Source organism: Lissotriton vulgaris, chromosome 9 (assembly GCF_964263255.1).
Source record: "Lissotriton vulgaris chromosome 9, aLisVul1.2, whole genome shotgun sequence".
In the NCBI taxonomy this organism is placed as follows: Eukaryota; Metazoa; Chordata; class Amphibia; order Caudata; family Salamandridae; genus Lissotriton; species Lissotriton vulgaris.
Window position 1 is genome coordinate 434,786,157 of NC_141697.1, and position 27,362 is coordinate 434,813,518.

The 27,362-nt window shown below is 45.1% G+C and overlaps 1 protein-coding gene across 3 annotated transcripts in view; it reads right to left on the reverse strand.

Moving 5' to 3' along the window:
* The window catches only part of PPP1R13B (protein phosphatase 1 regulatory subunit 13B), a 427,185-nt gene that overhangs the window by 214,112 nt on the left and 185,711 nt on the right, over positions 1-27,362 (reverse strand). The window contains exon 1 of one of the 3 annotated variants that reach the window (XM_086937880.1): positions 20,677-20,790. The exons of the other annotated variants lie outside the window; for them this stretch is intronic. Within the exon in view, the coding sequence (XP_086794006.1) occupies positions 20,677-20,781 (105 nt within the window). The 5' untranslated portion in view covers positions 20,782-20,790. Of the gene's footprint in view, positions 1-20,676; positions 20,791-27,362 lie in introns of those variants that run through there. 3 annotated transcript variants of the gene reach the window in all.

Genomic DNA, 27,362 nt, shown 5'->3' on the forward strand with positions numbered 1-27,362 from the left:
CGAGTGATGCCCCCGAGTGATGTGCTGGTGTCCCCGAGTGGTGCCCCCGAGTGATGTGCTGGTGTCCCCGAGTGATGCGGTGGCGCCCCCGAGTGATGCGGTGGCGCCCCCGAGTGATGCGGTGGCGCCCCCCCGAGTGATGCAGTGGCGCCCCCCCCCCCCGAGTGATGTGGTGGTGTCCCCGAGTGATGTGGTGGTGTCCCCGAGTGATGTGGTGGTGTCCCAGAGTGTTGTGGTGGTGTTCCCGAGTGATGTGGTGGTGTTTCCGAGTCATGGGGTGGTGCCTGTGAGTGGTGCCCCTGAGTGATGTGGTGGTGACCCTGAGTGATGTGGTGGTGTCCCTGAGTGATGTGGTGGTGTCCCTGAGTGATGTGGTGGTGTCCCTGAGTGATGTGGTGGTGTCCCTGAGTGATGTGGTGGTGTCCCTGAGTGATGTGGTGGTGTCCCTGAGTTATGTGGTGGTGTCCCCGAGTTATGTGGTGGTGTCCCTGAGCTATGTGGTGGTGTCCCTGAGTGATGTGGTGGTGTCCCTGAGTCATGCGGTGGTGCCTGTGAGTGGTGCCCCTGAGTGATGTGGTGGTGCCCCTGAGTGATGTGGTGGTGCCCCTGAGTGATGTGGTGGTGCCCCTGAGTGATGTGGTGGTGCCCCTGAGTGATGTGGTGGTGTCTCTGAGTGATGTGGTGGTGTCTCTGAGTGATGTGGTGGTGCCCCTGAGTCATGTGGTGGTGCCCCTGAGTCATGTGGTGGTGCCCCTGAGTCATGTGGTGCAGCAGCAGAGAGACTGAAGCTAAGAACACGCAGGGTTGAGTGCTACAAAGCGCGTTCAGTTTCAAAGCACAGAATGATGGAGCCGGGAAAAAGCAAGGGTAAACAGGAAAACACAGGGAGAGTGTATAATGATAGAGGCAGCGAGGACTGGGGCTTGGACAGCAATCAAGTACGGGGTCAAGAAGGCACTGAATGGGAGAACACGGAAAACACCCAGGGCCAAAGAAGGAAGATACAAGCACACGTGAGAGCAGGCGGAGACAAGCTCTCGGCATTGCTGTGGCGGGGGAGCGGGAGCTCATTCCTTTGAAGTCTGATGCGGGGGCAGGGCGGGGGAGCGGCAGCCTTTGAAGTCTGATGCGAGGCACAGACAAATGGTGGCGTGTGACGTGGCTGGTTTGTGCACGCGCATAGATCACACGAACTGTGTCTAATCCGCCGTTTTGGTAGACTGTTCTTTTCTCCTTACTATAATCTCGCAGGAGCAATGCGCAAGCGCATTGGCTCAGATGAGACCTAAAAAAAAAGCATTGGCATAGAATATAGGTCTCAACTTTGGGACCTTCTAAGTGATTAGTTATCCAGCATAATATCCTTGGTGCAACAACATCAACTGTTGCATGGCTAAACACTTATAAGGTCCCAAAGGCGAGACCTATTGGCTAGGTCAATGCTTGTTGTGTGCTAGAAAAAAATTGTGGTAGGGGTCGCCTCAACCACAGCTGCCAAATGTACACGGCATACGTGTGACACGTTTCGTAAGGTTTGGATCTTTAGCCAAAAAACTGTGGAATTCGGAGTTGTTTATTTTAGCCTTTACTCCGACTACGCGCTTCAAAATGCTACGTGACACACCTCTCCCCCCCCCCCGTAAAAATAAATCTAAACCTGGGTGGCTTACTCTGTTAACACTTGCACCTTTGCAAAATACGGAGCTGCACATTCATCTGCACTTTGGGGCTTATTTTATTGCTGTTGGCAGTCTAAATGAAGACCCAGGCTACGTGCACGCACAACCATGGCTGTAGCCGGAGGGTTAGAGGTGATCGGGAGGAGGGTGTTTAGTAAAATAATAAACTGCCGTCAAAATTCTTAGACGCTCCTGAGAAGGTCTGATCTCCCACAAACCATCTAGAGCCTGACTCGTAAACAAAAAAACCGGAACAAGAGCGCAGGCCCAGGCCCAGCAGTGAGGGGGAGGGCAAAGAGGAGCACCAGGAAGCGAGGAGGATTTGAACAGAACAAAGGGGAGGCATATGTGGTAGCCTCAGAACGTGGGTTCTTTTGGTGGGGGGCGGCATCAGAGCACTGCAGGTATAACATGAATTGCGGGTTCAGAGAAGGGGAGTCACGAGATGGTGGGTGGGGGCGCACATGGACAGCTGACAGAAAACGAAGTGGAGCCATCGTTGGAGAAGGAACGGAACAATAGGAAGTGTGAGTATGTAAATGGGAGCAGCGAGGTGTGCAGGAGCAAGAAAAAATGGAATCAGAACAAAGGCAGGTGGAGTTTAGTGTTTCGGGTTGTTGCTGAGCCTCGCTTCTATGATCCACCCTGTAGCTAACGAAGCTAGACCCCTACACTCAAAATATCACTGTAAAGTTTCGCCCCCTCTAAAAACTCTGAAAGGTTTGAGCCCCCACATTTGCAAAGTTGGGCCTCTCTCACCCAAGGAGTAGGTGGTGGAGCTGGGGTTCTCAGCTGTCTGGCGTTTGCTTGAACAGCCCCTTTCCTTCAGACTGGGATTTTCATGATGGACAGAAAATGCTGGGGTGCAGTCAAGCTTCAAGCCAGTGATAATGTTGGGTCAGTGAGCCCGCGAGTGGTGCGAGCGCTGCAAAGACGCTAGAAGAAAAGAAAAAAAGCCTGTGTGTGATAAAAGCGCGCGCACTGCAAAGAATTTAAGGAATGCAGCAGGCACAGTGCGGAGCCACTGCCTGCTCCCGAGCTCCCTAGGCCACGGGAGAGAGAGAAGGCGGGACATGCACCCGCCTTTGGCAAATTGTGTGCCGTCTTTCTTAGTAAGACGCACGCAAAGGCCAATAGCGTGTGAGCAAAAAAAAAAAAAAAAAGCACACGCGTGTGGTCAGATTTGGAAGTCCTTACAAGAAGCCTCGCAGAGCAGCGCATGCACGCTGGCTCAGGCGAGACCTAAAAAGCAGGTACGTAGAGAGGCAAACTCAGGTTCCAGAATACAAAGTAAAAACTTGACTGGATGAAGTAGAAGTGAAAAGAACCACTTACTATGCACCTCGCCGAAACATTTAAAAGAATATTGCATATCACACACCTTAGAATTTTGTGGTCTCATGTTTCTTTCAACTCTTTGGTGACTTGGAATATCCTTACAAAGTAGAGTTGACAGCTCACGAATACTTATATTTGACTCCCCCTTTACTTTATACGGCAAGGAAACATAATTAACTCACATACTTGTGCGAGTCTGTCACCACGATAACAAAACAAAAATTACAAAATATTCAATTAACTGTATGTGGCCTAATACAAGAACAAAATGCAATCTGGCCTGCTCAGAGATAAGAAAACCAAGGCTGGTGCTTGGGTAATATGAAAATAAATCAGTAGCTTAATTGTAAAGTTAGGCCTGGATACTGTTACAAAACCGTTGGTGTTAGACATTCTACCTGTATACCAGCATAAATTCTATGAAACCCCTAAACTAAAATAAAGCACTGCACCTAGGGAAGTGAATTTGCCATTACTGCTGCAACAGAAAACAATGTGCTGCAAAAGAAAACAATGGCAGAATACCGAAGCAACTAAAACTACATATGTAATAACTGCATTACATCCCTTAGTACAAGTCACTTTAAAGGTATACTTTTACACATTTAAATACCTCAGTACCTCTTGCCCTAAAATAACTTTGTGGCGATGTTCACAGAACATTTGAAATTAAACATTTTAGCAAGCATTGAGCCGTCTGCTGATGTGTGGTGAAGATTGTTTTTGATTCCTGAAACTTTCTTTTTGTGAGGGGGCAGAAACAGGAAGAAAAGGTTTACTCAAAATGGCACATATAATCAACGGTTCCACAAAAAAACAACCAATTCTCAACACAACTTGCAGGCACTGAGCTTACTTTTAACCAGAAGTTAATGACAGTAACCACGTGTAAGAAATCTCCGACGCGCATGCCCCAATGAGATCACTGTTCTGTACTCAGCCAGCAGTACAGAGATAGTTGCCTCTTAACAAGTGCTCAAAATGACAGTAATGTATTAATAGGGAACAATGAACAAATGGGGACGTTTTACATCGATGGATTTTGAGTGACATCAAATAGATGTCGAGAGCAAGCTAGAGTCGTCGGTAGATGATGTCACACAAAACCAAGAAGTAAAAAACACTCAAGTTATTCACTAATATCAATCTATAATTTTATGTTATGTATGTCCTCGCCCAAAAATATCTGTGCATGCTTTGAATAGCAACTCATGAGTAGAAGACTAATGGGGAGCCATATATAACCAGGTCTCTCACCTGCCTTGGCACCCTGTCCTGTGATGCTAACAGCTACCCAGCCATCCCTCCGAACTGAAAATTAAAAATCGAATATTCGTAATCCTGCCACCTTCCCACAGGAACCTCCACATTAAACCTCTCCTCGCAAATATAAAAAAAATTATCTGACGCCCTAAGGCCCACCTTTGCCAAATTTGAGGAATAAAACCTGCTGTTCTGCCACCCAACCACACCACTATCCATTCTACCCTGCCCTACTTAAATACACAAATCATTACCTGGCCTTCTGATTACCACCACCATCTGTGCCTACTCTCCCACTCCCTTTCCAAACAGCCATGCTGTCTGCTCTCAAATTGAGAGAAGAGAGCCAGCACCTTGTTATGTTATGTTATTTATTATTTATTAAGCGCACATACGCCCGAGGGCTTCTTGGCGCTGGTGAGAGAGTCAACATAACAATACATAAAAGAAATACAATCACTGTTTACCATAAGCCTGGGAAAAAAGAAAAGTTTTAAATGCCTTCCTAAAGACAAGAAGGTCCTTACTGTGTCGCAGAGTCAGAGGGAGGGAGTTCCACAATGAAGCGGCTAAAAATTGAAAACTGCTGCCTCCCTGACGTTTCTTTTTGAAACGAGGGACCTCAAGAAGGTCTTTGTGGATGGATCTCAAGCTGCGCAAGGGTTTGTATTTGCGCAGTAGCAGTCTAAGGAACATAGGACCCTTACCTTCCAAAGCCTTGAACACAATACAGCCCACCTTAAATGTGGCTCTCTGTTCCACAGGCAGCCAGTGCAAAATCTCTAGTCCATGTCTAATTGATTCCCACTTAGTGACTTTGCAAATAAAGTCTTGCAGCTTGATTTTGCAAGTATTGCAGTCTTTTAAGTTGGCCAATAGGCGCCCCCAAGTAGAGGCCATTTGAAAAATCAATATGAGACAGGACTAGGGCACTAACTGTTTGAATTAAGGCCAGACCTGTGAGGAGATGTGCGATTTTCTTGATCTTCCTCAACTGAAAGAACCCCGAGGAGACCACAGTTCCGATTTGACTTGCCAAGGTAAGATCCTCGCTAAGAGTCACTCCCAAACTTTTTACCGTACGGGATTTTTTTGGGGGAGAGCCCATGTCCGACGGCCAAAAGCTAGGACTCCAACTGATCTCACTCTTCCCAGGTAAAATAAGCTCTGTTTTTCCCGGGTTTAACTTGAGGTGGTTTAGGGACATCCACCTCTGGATAAGAGACATAGTTGCTCGGAATTCCTCAGCAGCATTGTGAGAGTTCAGCACAAAAACCAACTGCAGGTCGTCTGCATAATTATATACATCAACCTTAAACTGTCGTAGAGAGAACAGCAAAGGCCGCATATACAAATTAAATAATAAAGGGGACAAGGAGGATCCTTGAGGAACCCCACAAAAAGAAATTTTTTTGGGGGCTGTGAAAGAACCCAGTCGAACCGATTGGGTACGTCCTGAAATAAAGGACTTGAGCCAGGCCAAGGCCAAGTCCCGAAGACCGGCCTGTTCGACACGGTTGACCAAGATGGTATAGTCAACCGTGTCGAACGCAGCAGACAGATCCAATAACACCAATGCCTGGTGCAGGTCCCTGTCTGCGTTGGACCTTAAGGTATTCTGAACAGCCAATATCACTGCCTCAGTCGAGTGACCAGGCCGGAACCCTGCCTGGTTGGGTTGTAAATAGCCAGAGGCTTCCACAAAACTTGATAGGCAGTTGGTTACATGCGCCTCCAATATTTTAGATAGATAAGGCAGTAACGATATTGGCCTGTAATTAGAAAGGTCTGAGGAATCAATACCAGGTTTCTTTTTTAAAGGGATCAGTAAGGCCTGTTTAAAACTATTAGGAACATTCCCTGATATAAGGGAGTTATTAAGCAGTGGAATCAGGCTGCTTGGGAGTGCCCGACCTATTTCTCTCATTACTTGGGGAGGGCAGGCATCCTGAGGAGATCCTGATTTAACTCTAGTGAGCAAATCTTGAAAGATTTGGTCAGTGATTAAAGGAAAGGAATGCAGAGTAAGAGGGTTAAAAAAGGTATCATCTATCGGGACACAGACTGGTAACTTGGATAGAGTATCCTTAATCAACACTATTTTATCATTAAAATAGTCGTTCAATGAGTTGCAGAGCAGTTGTGAGGGGACAACCGGGGGAGAAGTTCTCTCATCATTGCACAGCTCAGTCACAATCCTGAAAATTTCTTTCGACTTGTTGGTCGCATTAAGTATTTTAGAAGAGAAATAAGCAGTTTTGTGAGTGTGCAATGTCTTTTGGTAGGCTTTACGAACTGAACAATATACAATCCTTGCTTCGGGACAGTAGTTGGTACGCCATGTTCTCTCTTGCTGCCTCACTTCAAGTTTTAATTTCCTCAACTCCGGCGTGAACCATTTATGCGCGTCCGCGCCGCGTGAGTTGTCAAAGCGAGTGAGGGGAACACAGACATTAATGGCCGGGGTTAGCCAATCTTGAAGCCTACAATCGGCAATCTCCACATCTGAGCTCTGCTCTGGCAGAGTAGACTTTAATAAATTTAAAAAAGCTGACATGTCCAACGAGGACCATTTCCGAGTCAGACTGGTAGCCTTCAGCTTAAATTGAGGAGCTTTCGCAACACAAAATGAGAAACTAATGATAAAATGGTCAGACCAGCTGCAGGGTTTCATATCAATAACATCAATAGCCAAATTCAGTGACCAAAGTTGATCGAGGCTGTGGCCCTTTTGGTGGGTCTGAGTATCTATATGTTGTATAAGATTCAGATCACTCAAAAGGTCCCTCGTCTCAGCTGCTTGGGGGTCTAATGGTATGCTATCAAACCAAAGATTTAAATCCCCAATCAGGAGTAGTTTAGAATTATTGGTGGCTAGCATGGCCAGTTGCTCCGCAAGAATAGCAGGAAACGTGGTCATAGTTTGGGGAGGGCGGTATAGTAGAACCACCACGAGTGTCCCATTGACAGTATCCAGTTTGGCAACAATATTCTCCACATTAGGAATATCTAAGGAGGGAAGTTGTCTAAGTTGATGTTTCTTATTGGAGATAATGGCCACCCCGCCCCCAATTTTACCTGCCGGTCGTAAATGAGACCATGAGAGCGGTTACTCAACGCGACATGCTTTTCACTATCAGCAAAGGTCAAGAGAGTCCTAATGCTGACAGGGAATGTGGTGGTTGGCTCCCGCCTTCCTCAGGTGTGTAGAGATCCTGTAGTGGTGGAAGAAGGAAGGTAGACTGCCAGGCCCCCTTTTACCGTTTCATTAGCTTCTCTGTACATTGTGGGTGATAACCAGAGAAGCAAGCACGTCCCCTTATGACATAGCAGAAGTGGAATACAACTTTTGTTTCTTTCACATCACTGGCACCTCATAGCAGTGAAACACCAGATTTAGAATCCAGTTATTCATCTTATATCACAATGAGGCCTGTACATAACAGAGCTTAACAACAGAAGGAAACCCAAGGTGGTACATTAAACAGAAGGGGTTTCAGAAGGGGCTCAAAAAAAGTTGGAAGAGAAGGACAACCTATCAGTTCTGAACATGGTATAGGTTCTTAATGTCGTTAATAATTACGCTGTGATGTGCATGGTTTTAAAGATCATTTTAGAGAGTCTAAATCCAATCACCTGCAATCCTAATCCACTGTATAATGTTCGGACTTTTAAATGATTTTAAGCAGACCTAATTTGGATAGTAACTGTAGGGGGCAACGAAACAGGAAACTGATGTTTGCTTGACATTAGAAGGTGTGTATAGGTATGTATCTGCCCGCTAGGGCACAAACTGAAAAATTCTGGTTTTCTGCAGTGCACAAGGATGAAGATGCATCTCAAAGGTGCACATTACAGAAAGAGAACAATCTATACATTTCCAAAAAGTAACCATTGGAAATGCTGCACAATGTGCCCTTGAAGCCATGCAAGGAGCCCACATCACCAAATAAGTTGTGAGAATCTTGGCAGGAAGATCTAGAAGTCTTGCTGTGCAGAAAAGCTTAGAAACTGTTGTAGACTCAATCACCAGGAAAGTATGTGGGTCGGGGTGTTTCATAGTTGCCAAAACGGTCATCTGGCCTCTTCACTTGACATGGCTAGCTCCCCCTCGTCTTCATCAACATGATCCACCTTCCCCACCCCATTTAGTCTGCATTAGTGTTAATCTTGTGCTTCACCCTGACTAAGGATACCCCATTTCCTTCTCTCAATCATGCCAGTGGGTATAATTTTCTGATCTTGCTTTAGTGTGGTGAGGTTTCACATTCCTTTCAGCAGTCTGTTTGTTCTCTTTCTCACTAATGTGGTCAGACGCCATTGTCTTTCCAGTGTGCAAGCACCACTACGTATAGCCACATCTTCCATACTCTACTAATGTGGCCAAGCTTCCCCTTTACATATTGATCACATTTCCTTTACAGTGACAGGCCTTCTGCTTCACTCTTTTCTGCAATCAGTCTTTTCACTCTTCTTTCTTAATGGGGTCAACCTCCATTTCTAATTAGTATAGCAACTACTTTTCCCTTTTATTAGGACCAGGTTTCCTCTTGACTATATTTTCAATGCAGCCCTCATTTAATCTCCTTCTTTAATGTAGTCAACTCACATTCAAGCATAATACTACAATGCTCATTCCTCCCCTCTCCATTTTTCTTAAATATGAATTGTACTAAAGCTAGCAGGGTTACCCCTTCCCCTGTCATTTGTCACTCTCACAAGAAGGTCAGCATTCGCCGATTCTTCATTTTAATAGTGGATGGTCTTCTAGTCTCCATTATTAGAGCGTTCAGGCACCCACCTTTTGCTTATGGTGATCAGTGCTAGCCTCATCTTTGCTCATTTCTGTGGTTAGCTTTCCAACTAAACATCATTAAAGTGGTCAGTTTCTTTAATTCTTTCATCATACCACTCATTCTCTGAAACCCCTTACTGTGGTCACCCTGTATTCTTTCATTCTTATCGTGCTCCAACAGTTGTCTTTTCTGCACACCCATCATATTTTTAGAAACACATCACTGGAATAGAGAGAGAGGTGTCCAACTAGTAGAGTCAAAGAGCACCTAGTTGATGAAAAAAAGATTTAATCGGAGTAATGTTTTTTTCACCGATAAGGTACCTTTCGGCAGGTTCATCTCCTATGAGGATAGAACCAAAGAACATACTGAACTAAGAATATTTATCCACAACAATGTGCAGTTGCTGGCAATTATTTGCTTAGAAACTGTCTTTGCCTGTTTAGCTCAAGTAAAATTCAAACTGTATGGCACGGTTTCATATGGTCAGTATACAAACTATGGATCTTGTGTGGGTCTAAAGAATTCAACATTTCAAGAAAGACCTGGCAGGAGGAATGATGGGAGTGCAACATTTTGATTTAAGTCGAATTCTGAGATCAACATTTGAAGAAACATACACAATACTCCTAACTCCAAGATATCCACTAACACCAAGGTTTAAAGGGAAACATGCACAGAGCCCCTGCTGCTTGCTCACTCTGTGAGTGGAAATTATAGTTAACAAATCCAGCTTTCAACATGAGATGTCAATGCATTTTAGGGAAATTGTGGCCCAGGAAGATAGCTGGACCATGAGGATTCAAGGGTGATCTTCTTTTGGAAAGGTAATAATCGCAAAGCTGAAATATCGAGGGTAGATACTGGAAAGCAGTGGGTGATTGAGTACAGAGGTGAGGCTTTATAAGACTACAGATGAGACTCGCATTAAGAAGATACAATCATGAAACAAGCCATAATTTCGGAAGTAGAACCTTTGGGATACTTGTTGAAATAATTAACTGCTTGTGTACTGGAAACTGTTGGAAATGGCCCTTTCTAGTGTGCTTCCCCTTGACTTTTTACTTTTGTCCCTCCCGGTTTTCCGCTGATCTATGGGTTAGCGTTAGGACTTTGAGAGCATTTTTGACTCTGCCATTCAGTGCCAAAGCACAGTGCTTGTCATATACATACTGGTGATTGGTGTATACATAACTGGCTGATTTGAGTTAACTGCAAGTCCCTTGTCTAGGGGTAAGACAAATACCTAGGTCATGAAACTCAAATGTTCCTCCGTGGGTCTGCAGTACTAATTGTGCCACCCATGAAGGTGACACTTCAAATGTGCCACAGGTTTGCCATGGCAGGGCCTGTGTGCGCAGGTTACTATTACTCGACTTGGCATTTAAAAAGCTACTCCCCAAGGTTATGCATGTCTCTCGCTACATTGAAGTACTTCCTGGGGGCAGAGTGCAGTGTTTTGGAAGAGGTAGGGCATGTGCATGTGTGCACTAGATGCACTGGAAGTGAATGGCACCAGGTGGTGTGTTCGGTAGGGTAGGGCCTGTGTCTCGCCTTGCATTGACAAGAGGGATCTGAGGAAAGGCTATTGAGCTGTATTTCCTACGTGCAGAAGAGTGGCAGTACAGTGTTTCATATTGGTGAGTTAGTAAGGGCAGACCCTCTCCGGTGGTGCGAGTGGATTTGACATTACGAATATGGAAATCCTACTAGGAAACTGGGCATTTCTGTGCTTGTCAGTCTGTCTCCAATCTACATCTGGGAGCTGTGGGTCAGCTACATTGGTGCATTTCTGATAAGACAGCCACAAACTAGGGGCTCAAGGGAAACTGCAGACCTCCGACTCTAAGGGGGCTTCCTGGGACGGATAAGGCGGGGGGGGAAATGGGACCTGCAATCCAAGGGATAGGGTCTTGGGCCCCACTAACGATATTGATCAAGCCTCCCTGGGCAGGATGACAGACAGGACAACATTTAGAGAGGGCCAGTGCATTTCAAAGGTGGCCTTTAGAACTAATCGCATCTTCAAAGGATATTGTGGGTATAACTACTGGGGCTCTGTCCTCAGGAGTTAGAGACGCTTTTGGGGATTGGAACCATACTACGCTGGTTCGACTCTGGGACATCGACAAGAGGAACTATTGGGGCAAGAGGGACTGCAAATGGATTATCCACAGACTTGTGGTGTCCTGGGGCTTGTCGTGCTCTAGGAAGGGGACTATCACTTGGTGGATTTTACATGGATGTTGCTGGCCAGCAGGTAATTGGCAACTATCGCGGCCCGGGTCCCTAAGCCCTGTCCAAGATCCGGTTGGCTGGCCTCCTGTCCACGAGATCCCAGGGACAGAAAGGATCTCCCCGTTTCCATGATATCGTAAGGACCGAGCAGGGTGTTGATCAGCGGCCTACCTAGGGGTGCCATAGCGTGAAGAGTTCGAGGAATGCGGCGGAAGTTTGCTGAGTCTAAGGAACCACAGCTTACAACCGGAAACCTGTGCGAGCTCACACTCCATAGCGTGTGGTGTCAGAGGGGTGTTGGGGAAAGTTGCTGAGTCTGCAGAATCCGAGCAGCAAGCATAGAATATCTCCAACCTCTAGATCAGGAGGACAACATGCCTGACATCGCAGTCTCAGTCTGAGATCACTGGCTTCCTCTTCCCGGACCTACGCCACAAGGTACTCAGTTGTTGAGACTACAGTGACTGGACCCGAGAGGTCTTGTTGTGCCTTGTGTGCACCCCCGGCTGGCTGGCGCAACTACAGCTCGCACCTCTGCCAAAGGGGAAACATTTCTCCAAATTGGAAGCCCCCCAGCTTCTGGTGTCACAGTCTTTTACCTATGGGGGGTGGGAATAGTGATGATTCACTTGAAAAGGTGTGCTGGGTGCCAGAGGACCTAAAATCTGGGTGGACGAGACCCCGAAACTGTTTCCTTCTGCTTCGGGTGGTCCCAACAATCTAATCAATGTGTCACCAGCGGGTGAAAAGAGTATCATTGGTTGGTGTAATTTGAGGGGCTCTATCATGAGGCGTAGTCAAAACCTGTAATTTATCGAACATTACAACTGTACGGGGAAGGTGATAATGGGAATGTCGTGTTTTATGCAAATGTGTTGGCGGGAAAGTGGAATACTTCTGAACAGCCTGTATATATGTTTCTGTTACTTTTGATTCTGGAGGGATTGCTTGAATTGTGAAGACTCAGGGGAAGTATGCACGTGGCTTTATGTTGCTCATAAGGCTGAGGTGATAGAGGGCAAGTGAGTACCTATGACTAGTACATACATGTTCATGCAGTTCTGCTGCTAATGGAAAAGTTTGACAATTGCATATAACTGTCAAGTATGTATCCAATGGGCATATCGTTTTGGTTTCAATGTGTGTGTAATACAAAGACAAGTTTTTTATACATGAAATGTGGAGTCATTTTGTGGCATACACAGTGTGTTGCGAGGGTGGAGGTTCTGCCAATACTTTTACACTTTGACCCTGAGGATAGGCCGGACTTCTCTGTGCCAAGTTACCCAAGGGTGAGCACAGGTTATCGGACATGTGTATCATACACATCCTATCTAGGACAGTGGATTCTGTCTGGCTTAAATGCGTCCCAGCCAGCCAGTAACCCGCTGGGTCTAACAGAAACCCTGTAGCTTGAGTTAACAAAACAAGTACACACAAGTGTTCTGCAAAATAGCATTCCAGTGAAAAAAAAAGAGTCCAGGTACGCATAATTGAGTAAAAACAACACAGGTGGTACCTATTCGTGTTGGCCTCCGCTGACAACGATATTAGTAGTCCTGATCCAGAACGCACCTTTCTGATATGTATCATATAATGAAGATGCATTTATATACAAAAGTCGAACACTAAATGAATAATTTCCAGTTTTTAGAAAAATAAGCTAAGTACCATACTCCAATTACAAATGCAGTTTTGGTGCACCTGTTTTATTCCACAAAGAAGACAAAAACATACATTCAAGGCAGAATTTAATTGATTTCTTTACATCTTAACCAAGTTAAGCAAATTGGCTCCTCTTTTGCTGCTTTACTATCTCATCTGTGTTTCTATACTGTCTTTTGCTTCTTGCTGTTCACAGGCAAACAAAATTAGCTTATCGCTTTTTTTAAACGTTTTCCTTTAAAATAAAAACTTTATGACTATATTCTCTTATACTGTACCCCAAACAATAACTTCATTTGTCTGAACTTAATCCTCTCCATTATTAATATGTTCAACAACAAAGTACACCGGACCAAGAGAGATTATTTGTGAAGTTTACATTTTCTTTTCACAGCACTTCCCAACAAGAAAAGCTGATAGAGGGGGAGAGTCAGAAGGGAAGGTATGAAAGTCAGAGAAGGAATGTTGATTTGAAAAGTAAATTCTCTCACAAAACTCGAATTACAGATCTGGCCGCTGAACAAGAGAATAGATTAATTCACCAATATTCACTAGAGCTAGAGATGTGCTTTTGGACACACTATTTTCCCTTAACAAAAGTAATATTCCCGGGCAGAAATGGACCCATGGTTTAATATTCGTATACCTAATATTTGCTAGTTACACTTTAATTTGATAAATAATAGTGAATAGATACTAAACTTAGAAAGTTGCGAATTAAGCTATTAGGATACCAATTCTATAAATAAGACATTTTAAATTGCCCGCCGCTTTAACTACAGATTATGAGATACTGTGGGACACTGTTCACGAGGCGGGAGCAGAAACAGAGAAATAGCGGGCTGTTTCCGAACCAAAATCATGTCGAATCAAGGATTATTAGAATCAAATATAATCCATTTTTCAATATAACTCATGTATCAACATGTTTTTCATAAGGGATAGTGAACAAATCTTAATATGTAATTTGCGAAATAAATATATAATATCGTACCTATATTAAGTTTAGACTGATATAATTAGACTTTATTATAAATTAATGGTTATACACTCGATTCGGCCAGACTATATATTTTTATCTGATGTGTTTATTACACATTAAGATGGCCGCCACTCAGACCGCAAACTTATCACTCTTGTTGACTCAGGTCACATGTTCTCCCACCCAATCAATGATGAGCAAAAACACGGAAGTATTAAGATTTAACAACGCGGCGTGCAGACAGACTTGTACTCGAGCGGACACGCTGCAAATGAACGGGGGACTCCTAAAGAATACTTGGACTGGCGAAAGGTAGGCAATTAAGGACTTAGAAGGGCACTCTATCCTAGGCATAGTAGAAACGCTAACTATTTAATTTAAACGCGAACAAGTATTTCTGAACTTAAACCATGCGATCAAAGACTCAGAACTTGGGGCTCTATACTTAAACGACGCGTAATGTTCTATTTAAATAAAGAACATTGTGACATATGAGCACGGTAATTTATAACTAAAATAAAATAAATAAGGTAGATTGCTCTGGGACATACCTAGAGACTATTCTAGTCTTCATAATTGGTTACGTTAAAGACCAAACAGGATGTAATTGTACGGATTCATTCCAAGGGTAAATAGCACATCTATATCACCGCGACTCGAACAATCGATATGTCTCTGTGCACACTGTAAGACCCTTTGAATTTATTTCGAGATATTAAAATATTGATAATGATATCCTTACAGCCACCTTGACGACATTGGAGCCATAATTAGGCAAATCATTTACGAGGAGTAAATACAACGGATGACCCCCGTAGAGCCCATATGCGGGTTGGAATTATCACCGCATTATACGGAAGTGATTTAGATATATCACTCACTAACTGAATTTAAATGATGACAATAAGAGTTGCTTATGTACACTTTCCATTATTATCCCTTACAGTAATGAGAAAACAGATCTGGAAATAGGGATTTCACGAATCTTGAACACTTACAATAACTTTATCCACGCACGAACTTCTTTTCAAATCTAGCGAATCACCACCCCTTATCTCTGTTTTGGTGTATGGTGTCAAATATTAGTTGGAATTTTCTTAGAATTCACTACTACTTCACATCCAAATAGGACTAATAAGCGGCACTTGGTCTCTCCATCTCATAACAGGTTCATAGACCTTCTGAAGTTAACAGAGGTACATTCTGTGTTATATTTATACTATACTAGCAGCCCATCCCGACCTTGTCCGGGAGCAATCAGGCTGCACACGTCACTTTTTCCTTATGTAATGCACCGTTTGCTAGCTCTTGTATTTTGTTGGCTCACGATTCTCACTTTTGTAATGCACTCACTTTTGTAATGTCCGTGGGTCCCCCGGAGCCTTCCTTCATTTATTGCAGTATTATACCTCTGTTTCGTTTGTACGCTTTTGTAACCTGCATACGTCACTTTTTCCTCATGTAATGCACCGTTTGCTAGCTCTTGCATTTTGTTGGCTCATGATTCTCACTTTTGTAATGCACTCACTTTTGTAATGCACGGTTCGCTACCTCTTTTGCTTCATTTAATGCTCACCGCTCCTCCCCGCCTGTATTTCATCTACGCTCACCGCTCCTCCCCACCACTTTTTCCTCATGTAATGCACCGTTTGTTTATTTATTTTTATTTATTTTATAACATTTGATTAAGCGCGAACAAATGCCCGTGGGCGTCTCGGCGCTAAGATATCTGCGAATAATTCTCCTACTGCAAGAGTATGATCTGATGTTACTGGTTGAACAGCCAAGTCTTTAGCTGTTTGCGGAAGGACCAAAGTGAGGGGCTGGTTTTTATTGACTGGGGTAAGGTGTTCCATAGTATCGGAGCCGAGACCAAGAACCTCCGATTACCCCAGGAAACAGTTTTGGTGCGGGGAACCACTAGGTCATTTAGAGTGGAGGAACGAAGAGATCTAGATGGACGGTAGGGAATCAGTTGTTCTTTGAGAAAGGAGGGTCCTTGATTATGCAGAGACTTGTATACAATGCAGAGAGTTTTAAACTTGATCCTGCTTCTGACGGGAAGCCAGTGTAAGTTTCTGATGGTGTCGGTCGCGGACTTATATTTAGGAATTCTGGCCAAAAGTCTTGCTGCTGAGTTTTGGACGGTTTGCATTTTTTGGATGACCCTTACCTGAGCATTTGCAAAGAGAGCGTTACAATAGTCCAGAGTGGACAGCACTAGAGAGGTCACCAAGGTTTTCCCGGCGGTTTCAGGGAGGAAGGGGATGATTTTCTTTATTAGACGTAGTTTATGGAAGGCTGAGGATGCGATTTGGTTGGCATGCGAGACAAAGTTGAGATGGTCATCAAAGACCACTCCCAAGTTCCTCACCTTGATTGCGGGTTTAGGCGGAGTTCCGAAGGCCGTGGGCCACCATGCGCTGGGGTGAGTTGTCCGAATATGACGACTTCCGTCTTTTTTGAATTAAGTTTTAAACAGTTGGAGGCCATCCAGTCCCCAATTGCCAACATACCTTCTTTAAAGCTCTCTGCCACCCTATCGCCGTTGTTTTTGATGGCCAGGACCAACTGCGTGTCATCCGCATGGGAAGTAAGGCTCATCCTGTGTGCTCAAATGATGTTAGCTAGGTCAGACACATAGATATTAAAGAGTGTCGGACTTAGGGATGAGCCTTGTGGAACCCCGCATGGCAGAGACAGGTTGGACGATTGGAAAGATCCCAGAGTAACAGCCTGAGTTCTTTCAGACAGAAAGGATGCCAGAAGTTCTTTAGCTGTATGTGGAATGCCCATGTTTTCGACACGGTCGACAAAAATCGAGTGATCGACCGTGTCGAAAGCAGCGGATAAGTCTAGCAGTATTAGTACTGCTGTTCCACCATGATCTCGGATGGATCTAATATCATCTGCAGCTTTGATCAGCGCGGTCTCGGTACCGTGGAACCGGCGGAACCCAAATTGAGTATTATCGAGTAGATGGTGTTCCTCTATGAAAGCAGATAATTGCAGATTCATTGCTTTTTCGGCGACTTTTGCCAGGAATGGGAGGCTTGCTATTGGCCGGTAGTTTTTCAGTTCATCCTTATCGAGATGTGGCTTTTTTAATAAAGGTTTAAGGAGGGTTTTTTTGAGGGCGTCTGGATAGATTCCTGATCTAAACATGGTATTGCAGATTTGAGTGATGGCGGGTATAAGAACGTCAATGATTGGTGGAAGAATTTTAAAAGGGCAAGGGTCAAGTGCAGAACCTGTTTTAATCGTGGTGATGATTTCCGCAGTTTGAGCGTTGGTAATGTCTTTGAAATGAGTGAACTTAGGTGCAGAGTGAGTCGGAGTGTGTGTACTAGAGGGGGTATTGGTATTATTCGAGAAAGCCGAGAAGATCTCATTGACCTTCGTAAAGAAGAAGGTAGCTAGGGCATCACGGAGAGATTGAGAGGGGGGTGGGTTCAGATCAGGGGAGTAACCTGCTAGCTGCTTGGTGGTATCGTAAAGTTCTTTAGAGGAGTTTTTGGCTAGCTCTATCCGTTCACTAAAGTACTTCTTCTTGGCCTCACTGATCATGGTTTTGTATTTGACCAACGTCTCCTTATAGCGGATTTTGTTATCTTCGCTATAGGACTTCCGCCAATGCCTCTCCTTGTTCAGGCAAAGTTGTTTCTGGGTTCTCAGTTCTTCAGTGAACCAAGGTGCAGAGGGGGCGAGTCTATTTCTGGTCACCTGTTTGATGAGTACCAGTGAATTCGCGGCAGTGCCCAGCCAGTCGTGGAATTGCTTGGTGGCGGTGTTGGGGATCGGCAGAAAAAATGGGGTTGGAATTATCAAGTAGCATTTTCAGGCTAGAGCTGTCTATGTCATTCCAGGCTTTGAACGGTTGACGGGAAGTGATGAGTACTTTAGGGGTAGGTGTTTCGTAGATGGTGATTGAACCCAGGATGGCTTAATGATCCGACTAAGTGAGAGGGAGGATTTGATTTATATGAAGATCCTCCAGATTGGAGAAAATGCCATCCAGGGTGTGGCCGCCGTCATGGGTAGAGGAGTTAACCAGAAGGGGAAGACCAAGTGTCTTCATGTCCGAGAGAAGGGATAAGGTATCCCTGTCCTCTACTTTGTCTAAGTGGAAGTTAAAATCGCCCAAAACTGTTAGAGAATCTTCCAATGCCAGAGATTCCAGGATTGAGCTTAGGTCAGTGAGGAAGTCTGACCGTGGTCCAGGTGGTCTATATACAAGAATCCCTCTAAAGTTGTTAGAAGGGGATAGCTTAATGGCGAATTGCAGGGCTTTGCAAGAGGATGAAGGGATAGCAGTGGTCCTAACGTTAAGTGAATCACGGGCGATGATCGCTAGTCCGCCCCCTTTTTTACGCTGTCTATCGTGTCTATAGATCGTAAAACCTCTTGGGACTACGATGACTAGATCTGGGTCAGATGTATTGTCCATCCATGTCTCGGTCATGAACAATATATCTAATTTCCTATCGTCTATCAGGTCTGCTATATCCTGTCGATGTTTGCCGAGAGAGCGGACGTTGGAAAGTGCTATAAATATGCTCGTAGGTGTATTTTTGTTGCCACTAGGTTACCTCTTGTATGTTGTTGGCTCACGATTCTCACTTTTGTAATGCACTCACTTTTGCCGTTTGCTACCTCTTTTGCTTCATTTAATGCTCACCGCTCCTCCCCGCCTGTATTTCACCTACGCTCACCGCTCCTCCCCGCCTGTATTTCACCTACGGTCACCGCTCCTCCCCACCTGTATTTCACCTACGCTCACCGCTCCTCCCCGCCTGTATTTCATCTACGCTCACCGCTACTCGCCGCCTGTATTTCACCTACGCTCACCGCTCCTCCCCGCCTGTATTTCACCTACGCTCACCGCTCCTCCCCACCTGTATTTCACCTACGCTAACCGCTCCTCCCCACCTGTATTTCACCTACGCTCACCGCTCCTCGCCGCCTGTCTGCCGCTCCTCGCCGCCTGTCCACCACTCCTTCCCGCCCTCATGTCCGCCGCTCCTCCTCGCGTACGCCGCTCCCCCCTGGCTCCTGATGTCAGCACGCACGTCGCGGCCGGCTGGCGTACTTCCAAGGGACTACTTTTTTTTAGGTAAATATTTGAAATAACGTATATTTTTTTATTTTATATAGCCTATGTCCATCTACAGACCCTGTCAATTATAACGATGTATCGGATGTTTGGATTGGCGCTGTGGTTCCCGAGTTTACCCGTCTCAAAGGTTCAAAGTTCTTCCTTTATAATAGTAGTATAGATTATGAGCCACTTTGTTGAAACTTATAATTGTTCACTGCCGTTCCTATTGGTTTCCATAATATCGTATCGAATCACGGTGTGGGCAACTTCTTTAACATAGGAAGTAATGATGTGTTATGTTTTCTGTTTTCCATTACCGAATAGCAGTACATATACATATGGCGATATGTTTTTTTTTCTCTTTTTTCAAACTGTACAGCCTTGAAAAAGTCATGGGTTACTTTCCCATTTACGACGAAACACGTGTTGGCTGTATGAGAGTTACAGTGAACGGGAATAAATTTGAAACTGAATTACAAGAACAAGAACTCATCTTTACTATATTGTGACAATTGGTGGAAACACTGGCATATACAGCAATATTGTAATTTACGTGTGCTAAGGAGTATTGCAGTTTGAAGGCAGTAGCCGTTTTTTTGGGGGATAGAAGTGGTTCCTTCCACCTTTTAGCACCGTCGTATAGTTTATTAGAAAAAATATTGTGACACCTTCTAAGTGGCGCCAACCAGACCTATATTAAACCACTATCAATCCATTTGATCCTTCTCTAATCTGGCGGCCGTTCACTGTAACAAACTACCCTTAGACCTTCGCCTAACGGACGAATATTTGTCCTTCAGTAAGAAACTGAAAACATGGCTGTTCCCAAAAACATAGCCAAAGATACCCAGTGTCATCTTGGCTGGAGTCCCACTCCTTTAAATTGTCCAGATAATCGTCATTTTTATATCAGGATAACTCTTATTTAGCGCTGTGATGTCCCTTGAGATTAATGTTGCGCTTAATAAATATAAATACAAAAATAAATACAAATAATCCAATCCAGGGACTTCCGAGTGTTTTCCACTCTCCAGTACCTCCCCTAGTTCACTCAGTTTTCAAATCTTGTCACAAACGACAAGAATTGTGTCAGCCTACACACTACATATCAAACAGGGACACATGCCAAAAACAGTTGTATGTTTGAATAAAGCGGTCAATGGTGCTACTTGAAAAATAAATAGGTTTCAACTCCTTCCAAAGCAAAAGTAGATCACTGAAAATAAACTAAGGGACTTACAAACCGTAACACAGCGTGAAAAATCTTGTTGCAAAAATATGTTTTCACGTTAAAAAACGTACATCTTACATTAAATCTGACCACAAAGGAAAATGAAACTAAACGTTGTAGTTTCAGTACACACTTGGTAATCAAGAAATTATCTTCACCCAGTAAGCAGTTCATGATTCTGTGTGTTGGAATCTTTTTCCGGTTAACACGAATCCATTCAAAATCATAATTAAGCAACAAGCGCTTTAGGTGCTAATAATATATTCTAAGGAGCATGCCCGTCATGAGTTTCAATTCCAAAATCCTGGCTGTGCTCATGTTTTATGACAAAAGGAGCAACATATATCAACATATTTAAAAGGCGACGTAAAGCTGCGAGTCAATACCTTTTGGCTCTTTTCCCACGTAATCGAACAAGTCGAAATCTTTACTCTGCAGCACTCTCCGCCAGCGGTCACCTGCTGCACTGCTTCGACGTGTCTCAACTCCATCTTTCTGGCGGCCGCTGCTCTCGGCGCGCGACGATAGTGTCAACGGCCCCCACCCCTCAGCCTCCAGTCAGCAAACCAGGTCAACAAAATGTAGCCACAGGAGATTACAGGCGCATGCTGCGCGGATGACGCATCCCATTCCGAGCTGGTGACTGCACGTCCTGGGTCGCCAGTGGGCACCTAGCAGGGGCTGCGCCGCGGCCCTGTGCCGCCCCAGAGTGCCGGGCTCGAATTTTAGGGCGCAGGGGCAGCGGGTAACCGGGCCCGCTGAATATCGAAAGCTGTCCGTCTGCATCCGTCAGCTATAACGGGGACAGACGAGGCTAGTGGATTTTGCCAGCAGTCAAGAGAGACCTAATCACGGCGCGATCAAGCCGACTGTCAGCTCTAATCAGCTTGATGCCCTGTGCGTTTCTAGATGGCGTGCCAAGCACGCGTAGCAGACTACGTAATTTATCGTCGACTACAAAATTGTAAATACAAAAAAAATGGATCTAATAAAGAGGAGAACTGTTTCGTTTCTAAAAGATAAATCTACAGTCTATTAGAGGACACTTTTTTTTTTTATTTTAACCCAGTACTTTTTCTTACCTGTATTTGTTTTTCAGGAAAACGGTCATCAACATAAATATCCAAAGATGTCATTTAAAAATAATGTTGACATACATTAACATCCATATTTAAATCTATGCAGATTGCATGGGAAAGTGCAGGCTTCTTTCTAGGAAGACTAAATAAAAGTGGAACATCATAAGCAGTGCATTGAAGGCTATAGAAAAGAAATGTAAATTTTTTATTGCATTTTGAGTAGTTTCTTGTGCCGGGTGCGTTCATGAAAAGCTCCTCTTTACCCTCTAATCCTGAAACCCGGTTCCCCTTGCTCCTCCCCCAGCCCTTTCATCTTTTATCAAGTGTCCATACTCTTTACAGTCTAGAAACAGTCCCTTAGTGTCTTTAAAGGTAGACCCATCCTGATTCCAGAATTTGGACTAACCTCCAAATACCGTCACTTCCTCCACCCCAATCAGCCACTAATGTTGCTCCTATTAATATTAATCCTTCCCCCGAAATTCACCATTCTATTTCTCTTTCAAAACACACTCCGCTAATCTATGCTGATATATTCATTACATGAATGTACATTGCTCTAGGATAAAGCTAGCTCTTGCTCACATGTAGTTCCTCTTTCCCTTCCAAAGAATACTGCTAAATCTTCGAACACTAGCTCTTTCAGAAACACATTTCCTCAACTAGAGCATATGCAGTGGATTAAAAAAAGATGCATCTTAACATACACAACCCCAATGTATCTCATTTTAAAACTGCGTAAACATTTTCTACGTGGAAAGATTAATTCCTCAGACTATCGGATGATCTCTTTTCCAAGGACGTTGAAGACAGTAAATCGCTTAATCCGTCACCTAAAGTTGAACTTCTTCATTACAATCATGTCTGCCTAATACCCACTGTCCCAAGCCACATACCCTTTCATAGTCAACAACTGTTAAAGAAGAACGCTTATAAAAAATCTCATTCAGATTCAACTTGATCAAACCCTAAACCCATCCAGAAGGGGGCACGGTCTTCCTTTTAGTATCTGCTGCACAACTGCAAATCAGTGGGCAAACTAAGATGGACAGGAAAGAGCAAGTAAGAGCAGAGGCTTACAAAAATGTTTCTCCTACTTGAGGGAAACACCTCACAATCTAGAATGGATTTTTCTCTACGAATCGAGAGTACACCTTCATCCACTTTGATCATGAAGAGAAGGCCAGGCAAAGGGGTGTCTGGTACTGGAGATCAACTATACTACTTCTCCAACCTGAATTATTGTCAATCATTACCACCTCACAGAAGGCAACTACATTTTTGTCATGCACACCATTAAAGGTTATATTCTGCCTGCTAACCACATATTTGCAGGTCGCCTTACCATACACTGGCAAGAACTGGACGATTCCACTTAGACAATTCATCAGCACTCCATTCAGTTAATTTTCTCAGAAGGGGGTATCTTCGAGATTAAAGAACCAATCCAGATGGATTGGTCAGACCACTTTCAGATTCCTTTTTGCTTCTTTTCACTAAAATCATGACCAATTAGCCCAGAAAGCCACAGACATGGGACCATGACACCAACTATATTACCATAAAAACTAAGTTAAGAGAGTTACTATAAAATGGTTACATTTTTCAATAGGGAGGTACAGTCCCAAATACGACAATACCTTGAGCGAAATCTTAAATAATCTGAATCACTTTAGGCATATATCCTAAACAATTAGCCTGTTCTTCTTTTGTGGATTTTTATTCGTACTGCCACCACCTTACCTGCTGCCTGGGGGGCACAGTGGATTGTTGCTGACCCTGTCACGAGGAGCTGAGTGCCGGGCACAGTGTTGGTGGCTGTACGCGGACGCCGCATCTGCTGCCATTACCAGGACCGCCGCAAGGGAACTACATTGCCCAGCAGCCCACGCAGCATTCTCACCGCACATCGCGAGAGTGAGCATCGGGAGGTGCTCAAAAGGGGCACAGGGCTCCCACTGTGAGGGAGCCCGTTCTTCTTTAGTGGATTTTTAATCATACTGCCACCACCTTTCTTGCTGCCTGGGGACCACAGTGGATTGTTGCTGACCCTGTCACGAGGAGCTGAGTGCCGGGTACAGTGTTGGTGCCTGCACGTGGACGCCGCATCTGCTGCCATTACCAGGACCGCCGCAAGGGAACTACATTGCCCAGCAGCCCACGCGGCATTCTCGCTGCACATCGCAAGAGTGAGCACCGGGAGGTGCTCAAAAGGGGCACAGGGCTCCAGCGCTGCGGGAGCCCGTTCTTTAGTGGATTTTTAATCGTACTGTAACCACCTTACCTGCTGCCTGGGGGTCACAGTGGATTGTTGCTGACCCTGTCACGAGGAGCTGAGTGCCGGGCACAGTGTTGGTGGCTGTACGCGGACGCCGCATCTGCTAACATTACCAGGACCGCCGCAAGGAAGCTACATTGCCCAGCAGCCCACGCGGCATTCTCGCCGCACATCGCGAGAGTGAGCACCGGGAGGTGCTCAAAAGGGGCACAGGGCTCCCGCAGCGTTCTTCTTTTTGTGGATTTTTAATCGTACTGCCACCACCTAACCTGCTGCCTGGGGGTCACAGTGGATTGTTGCTGACCCTGTCACGAGGAGCTGAGTGCCGGGCACAGTGCTGGTGCCTGCACGTGGACGCCGCATCGGTGCCATTACCGCGAACGCCGCAAGGGAACTACATTGCCCAGCAACCCACGTGGCATTCTGCCACACATAGTGAGAGTGAGCACCGGGAGGTGCTCAAAAGGGGCACAGGGCTCCCGCAGCATGGGACGTGCGCGGCCGTGACCGGGCGAAGCCCGGGCCAAGGGCGGGTCAGTCCGCGCCCAGAGGAGGCTAGGCTGGGCCGCTTTATTAACAACTTCAACATTTTATTTTTTATTTATTTTATTTTTAGAGTTTTCTATAGCGCGAACTTGAACCGATTAGGTTATCAGAGCGCTTTACATAGCACCAGTTCCGTTACATGATATCACAGCAGTTTACATAGAATCAGTTACGTTGCACATTTCAAGATCTTGAACCGATTAGGTTATCAGTGCGCTTTACATAAGACAGCATTCGATGTCCAGTGCCCTCCTCCGCCGTGTAGCGGGGGACCTCTTCCAACCCTCCGAAGTCGTCGAGCTGTCGGGACTAGGCTCCTGGAATGTCAGCTGCCCCTTTACAGGGCACTTTACATAGAATCAGTTACGTTACACATTTTAGGAACACATTACTTTTTGCTCTAGTGAGTAGGGTTATCTCTTCACATGGGGGAAGGGGAACACCTGGCTGTATTCCAACAGTTCCACAGGCGTTTAGACGTTAGAGCTATAGTTCTAAACACAGGGAGGGGATACACAAGGATACAGTCTAATAATCATATGGGATACTAGTCGTTAGAATTGTCTTCTATCCCGACAGGAGGGATGTGACTAGAAGCACTCTAAGGGTGATATATAGGGGTGTTAGAGGGTACAAAGGACCGCTGCAAACACTAAACTAGTACCAGCATAGAGGAGGGGTGGGTGGGATGCAAGGGTCTGGAGGGAAGGGCTAGAGTCCAGCGAAAACTGTCCGAACACACAGCAGCATTCACAGCATAGATGAACATTGTACTGTAAGCACTATTTTTGCCTAGATTCTTTTTTTTTTTGTTAACTAGTGTGCTCCCTTTTAATTGTGTGGTACAGAAGCTATATAAACATGAGTAAAAGAAAGGTTGGGGATAGGGTGGTGGGAACGTTAGATGCTTTCCTTAATAAAGCTGAATCCATCCTGATGCATGAAATCCAGGCAACTGAGCGTAGGCTCTCGCTGGAACCTGCATCATTTAGAGGGTGTTCTCTGCCCAGCGACCAGACAATTCAACCATTGCCGGGTAACGACTTAGAACTGGTTTGTAATAGATTATCGCCTAGCCTAGCAAGCATGGAGACCTCATCCCCCACTCCAAGAACTTCTCAAGAAGGGTGTAGTCCACAGACCCCTGTAATGGCAAAAACTAGGGGGAAGAAAGCATTGGGGGGGAATAGGGGTAGGACCACCTAATAAAAAAAGGAAAGGCCGAAGCACTGTAGAACAAAATTCAATGGCTGTCACTAAAAAACCTAGCAGAGCACATATTTCTGGGATAGCAGGTACTAACACCTCGGCTGCTAATTCTGTTGTAAACTCAACAGCGCCCTAATCGTTTATCCTCCAAAGCAAGCAGCTGCTATTTCTAGGGTAGTCTGCCCAAGTGTTCAGTTTAACTCAGAGGATTTGTGTTCCTTGCTAAGAGAACAGATGGCAGCTATCATCGATCCAATATGTAAACGACTAGATGCAGTCGATGGAAGGCTAAACAAAATCGAACAATGCCTATCCTGTAGTATGCAAATGAACTCTGTCCAACCTACTATCTGTGCCAATGGTGGGGGCGCAAGTAATAACCTAGAGGCTGCAACTAATATGCAACAGGGTAACTTGACAAATGCCCGCCCAGGCCTAGTATCAGCACCATCAGTGACAAATATTGGTCCCCCCTCCACTTTAAGTTCAAATACTGGTTCTTTTACATTGTCAACACAGCAATGTGGGGTTGAAGGCAATAGAAGGAGGCAGGTAGAGTCGGGGACTGACGATGATATTCTTCCGCAATCTAATCTCCACCTCGCCCCAGAAGCTACACCCTATACGGTTGTTTTAGCTAATGTGCCACCGCTGCCCCCAGGCAATCACGAGCACTGGTCAACGCTTAAAAACAAGGCTCTCCAGTTAGTGAGTAAAAAGACTGGTATAGGGAACAATCTATTTGACAAATTTTAAATGGTCCAAAGAATCAGTTGGGTAGGACATTTAAAAAAATCTATTGCTGGTGACTGTGTGGTATTGAGTTTTAGGACACCGCTTTTGGTACAGCATATTCTGGAATTCGCTGGTCACTACCCGCTAGGAGTAGAGGGAATTAAAATACTTCCCGTAGGTTTTTTTTTACAATCCAGGGATGATGCCTAGATTTAAAGAAGTGCGGGACCTTAACAGGGCTCATAACCAGTTTGACTATCCAGTCCAAACTAGTAACCGGTTTGAGCTGCTTTCATCCCTTGAAGATATCGACTGACTGAGTAGGAGAGATACTCCACCTTGGCCTGTAGGGTGTAGGGCTAAACGGGTGGTCGATAGGAATCAGGAAGCTGGTTATACTAACTTGCTGGGTAGCTGGGATGTTCTACCATGTATCACAACTTATGATGGTTAAAGGCATGTTCGCATGGGAGGGGAGTTGCTTGCAAATGTCACCAACCCTGTTCCTGGTGTTGTGCTTCCCATCTTAACAAGTATAGGTGACCATGTCTCATACTTTCTCAGCACTCCTAGTGCAGGCCCTCCACTAACAGCGAACCTTATCACTGAGGAGGCCCCTACCAGCATTGAGAACGATGGGCCAAGCCCCCCTAGGCTATGCATATCACTAGCCTCCTGGAACATAGCAGGAATTGCATCTAAAATAAACTCCATAGAATGGTCATCTTATATTGAGTCAATTGACTTCTGGATAGTCCAGGAGACCTGGTCTATTGAGGGATTTTACCATCCAGGCTACCTCAATTTCTTCAAGGCTGCGGTAAGGGGCCCAAGGGGTAGACCAGTTGGTGGGCTGACCTGTTGGGTGAGACAATTTGAAGGGGTAAGGGTGGACGAGCTATCTATTGAGAGCCCTGACATCATGACCATACAGGTTAGCTCATAAAAAGGCCTATATTTAATAATTATTAATGTCTACTCGCGGGGTCAGCCGGGTGGTAGGAGCTCAAGTGTTATTACAGCCTTGGAAAGGCATCTGGTACAAGTTGTAGGCACTAGTAACCTGATTATTGCGGGTGACTTTAACTGTTGTTTTGAACCCCTGGACACTGAAGATGGTATGCTAACTGAAGATGTGGACGCGCTATGGGGCGTCCCCCAATTAGACCGACATCCCGTAAGGAAGTGGTCGGAGGCCGCCCTACAACTGAAGGGGGTTTGCCTG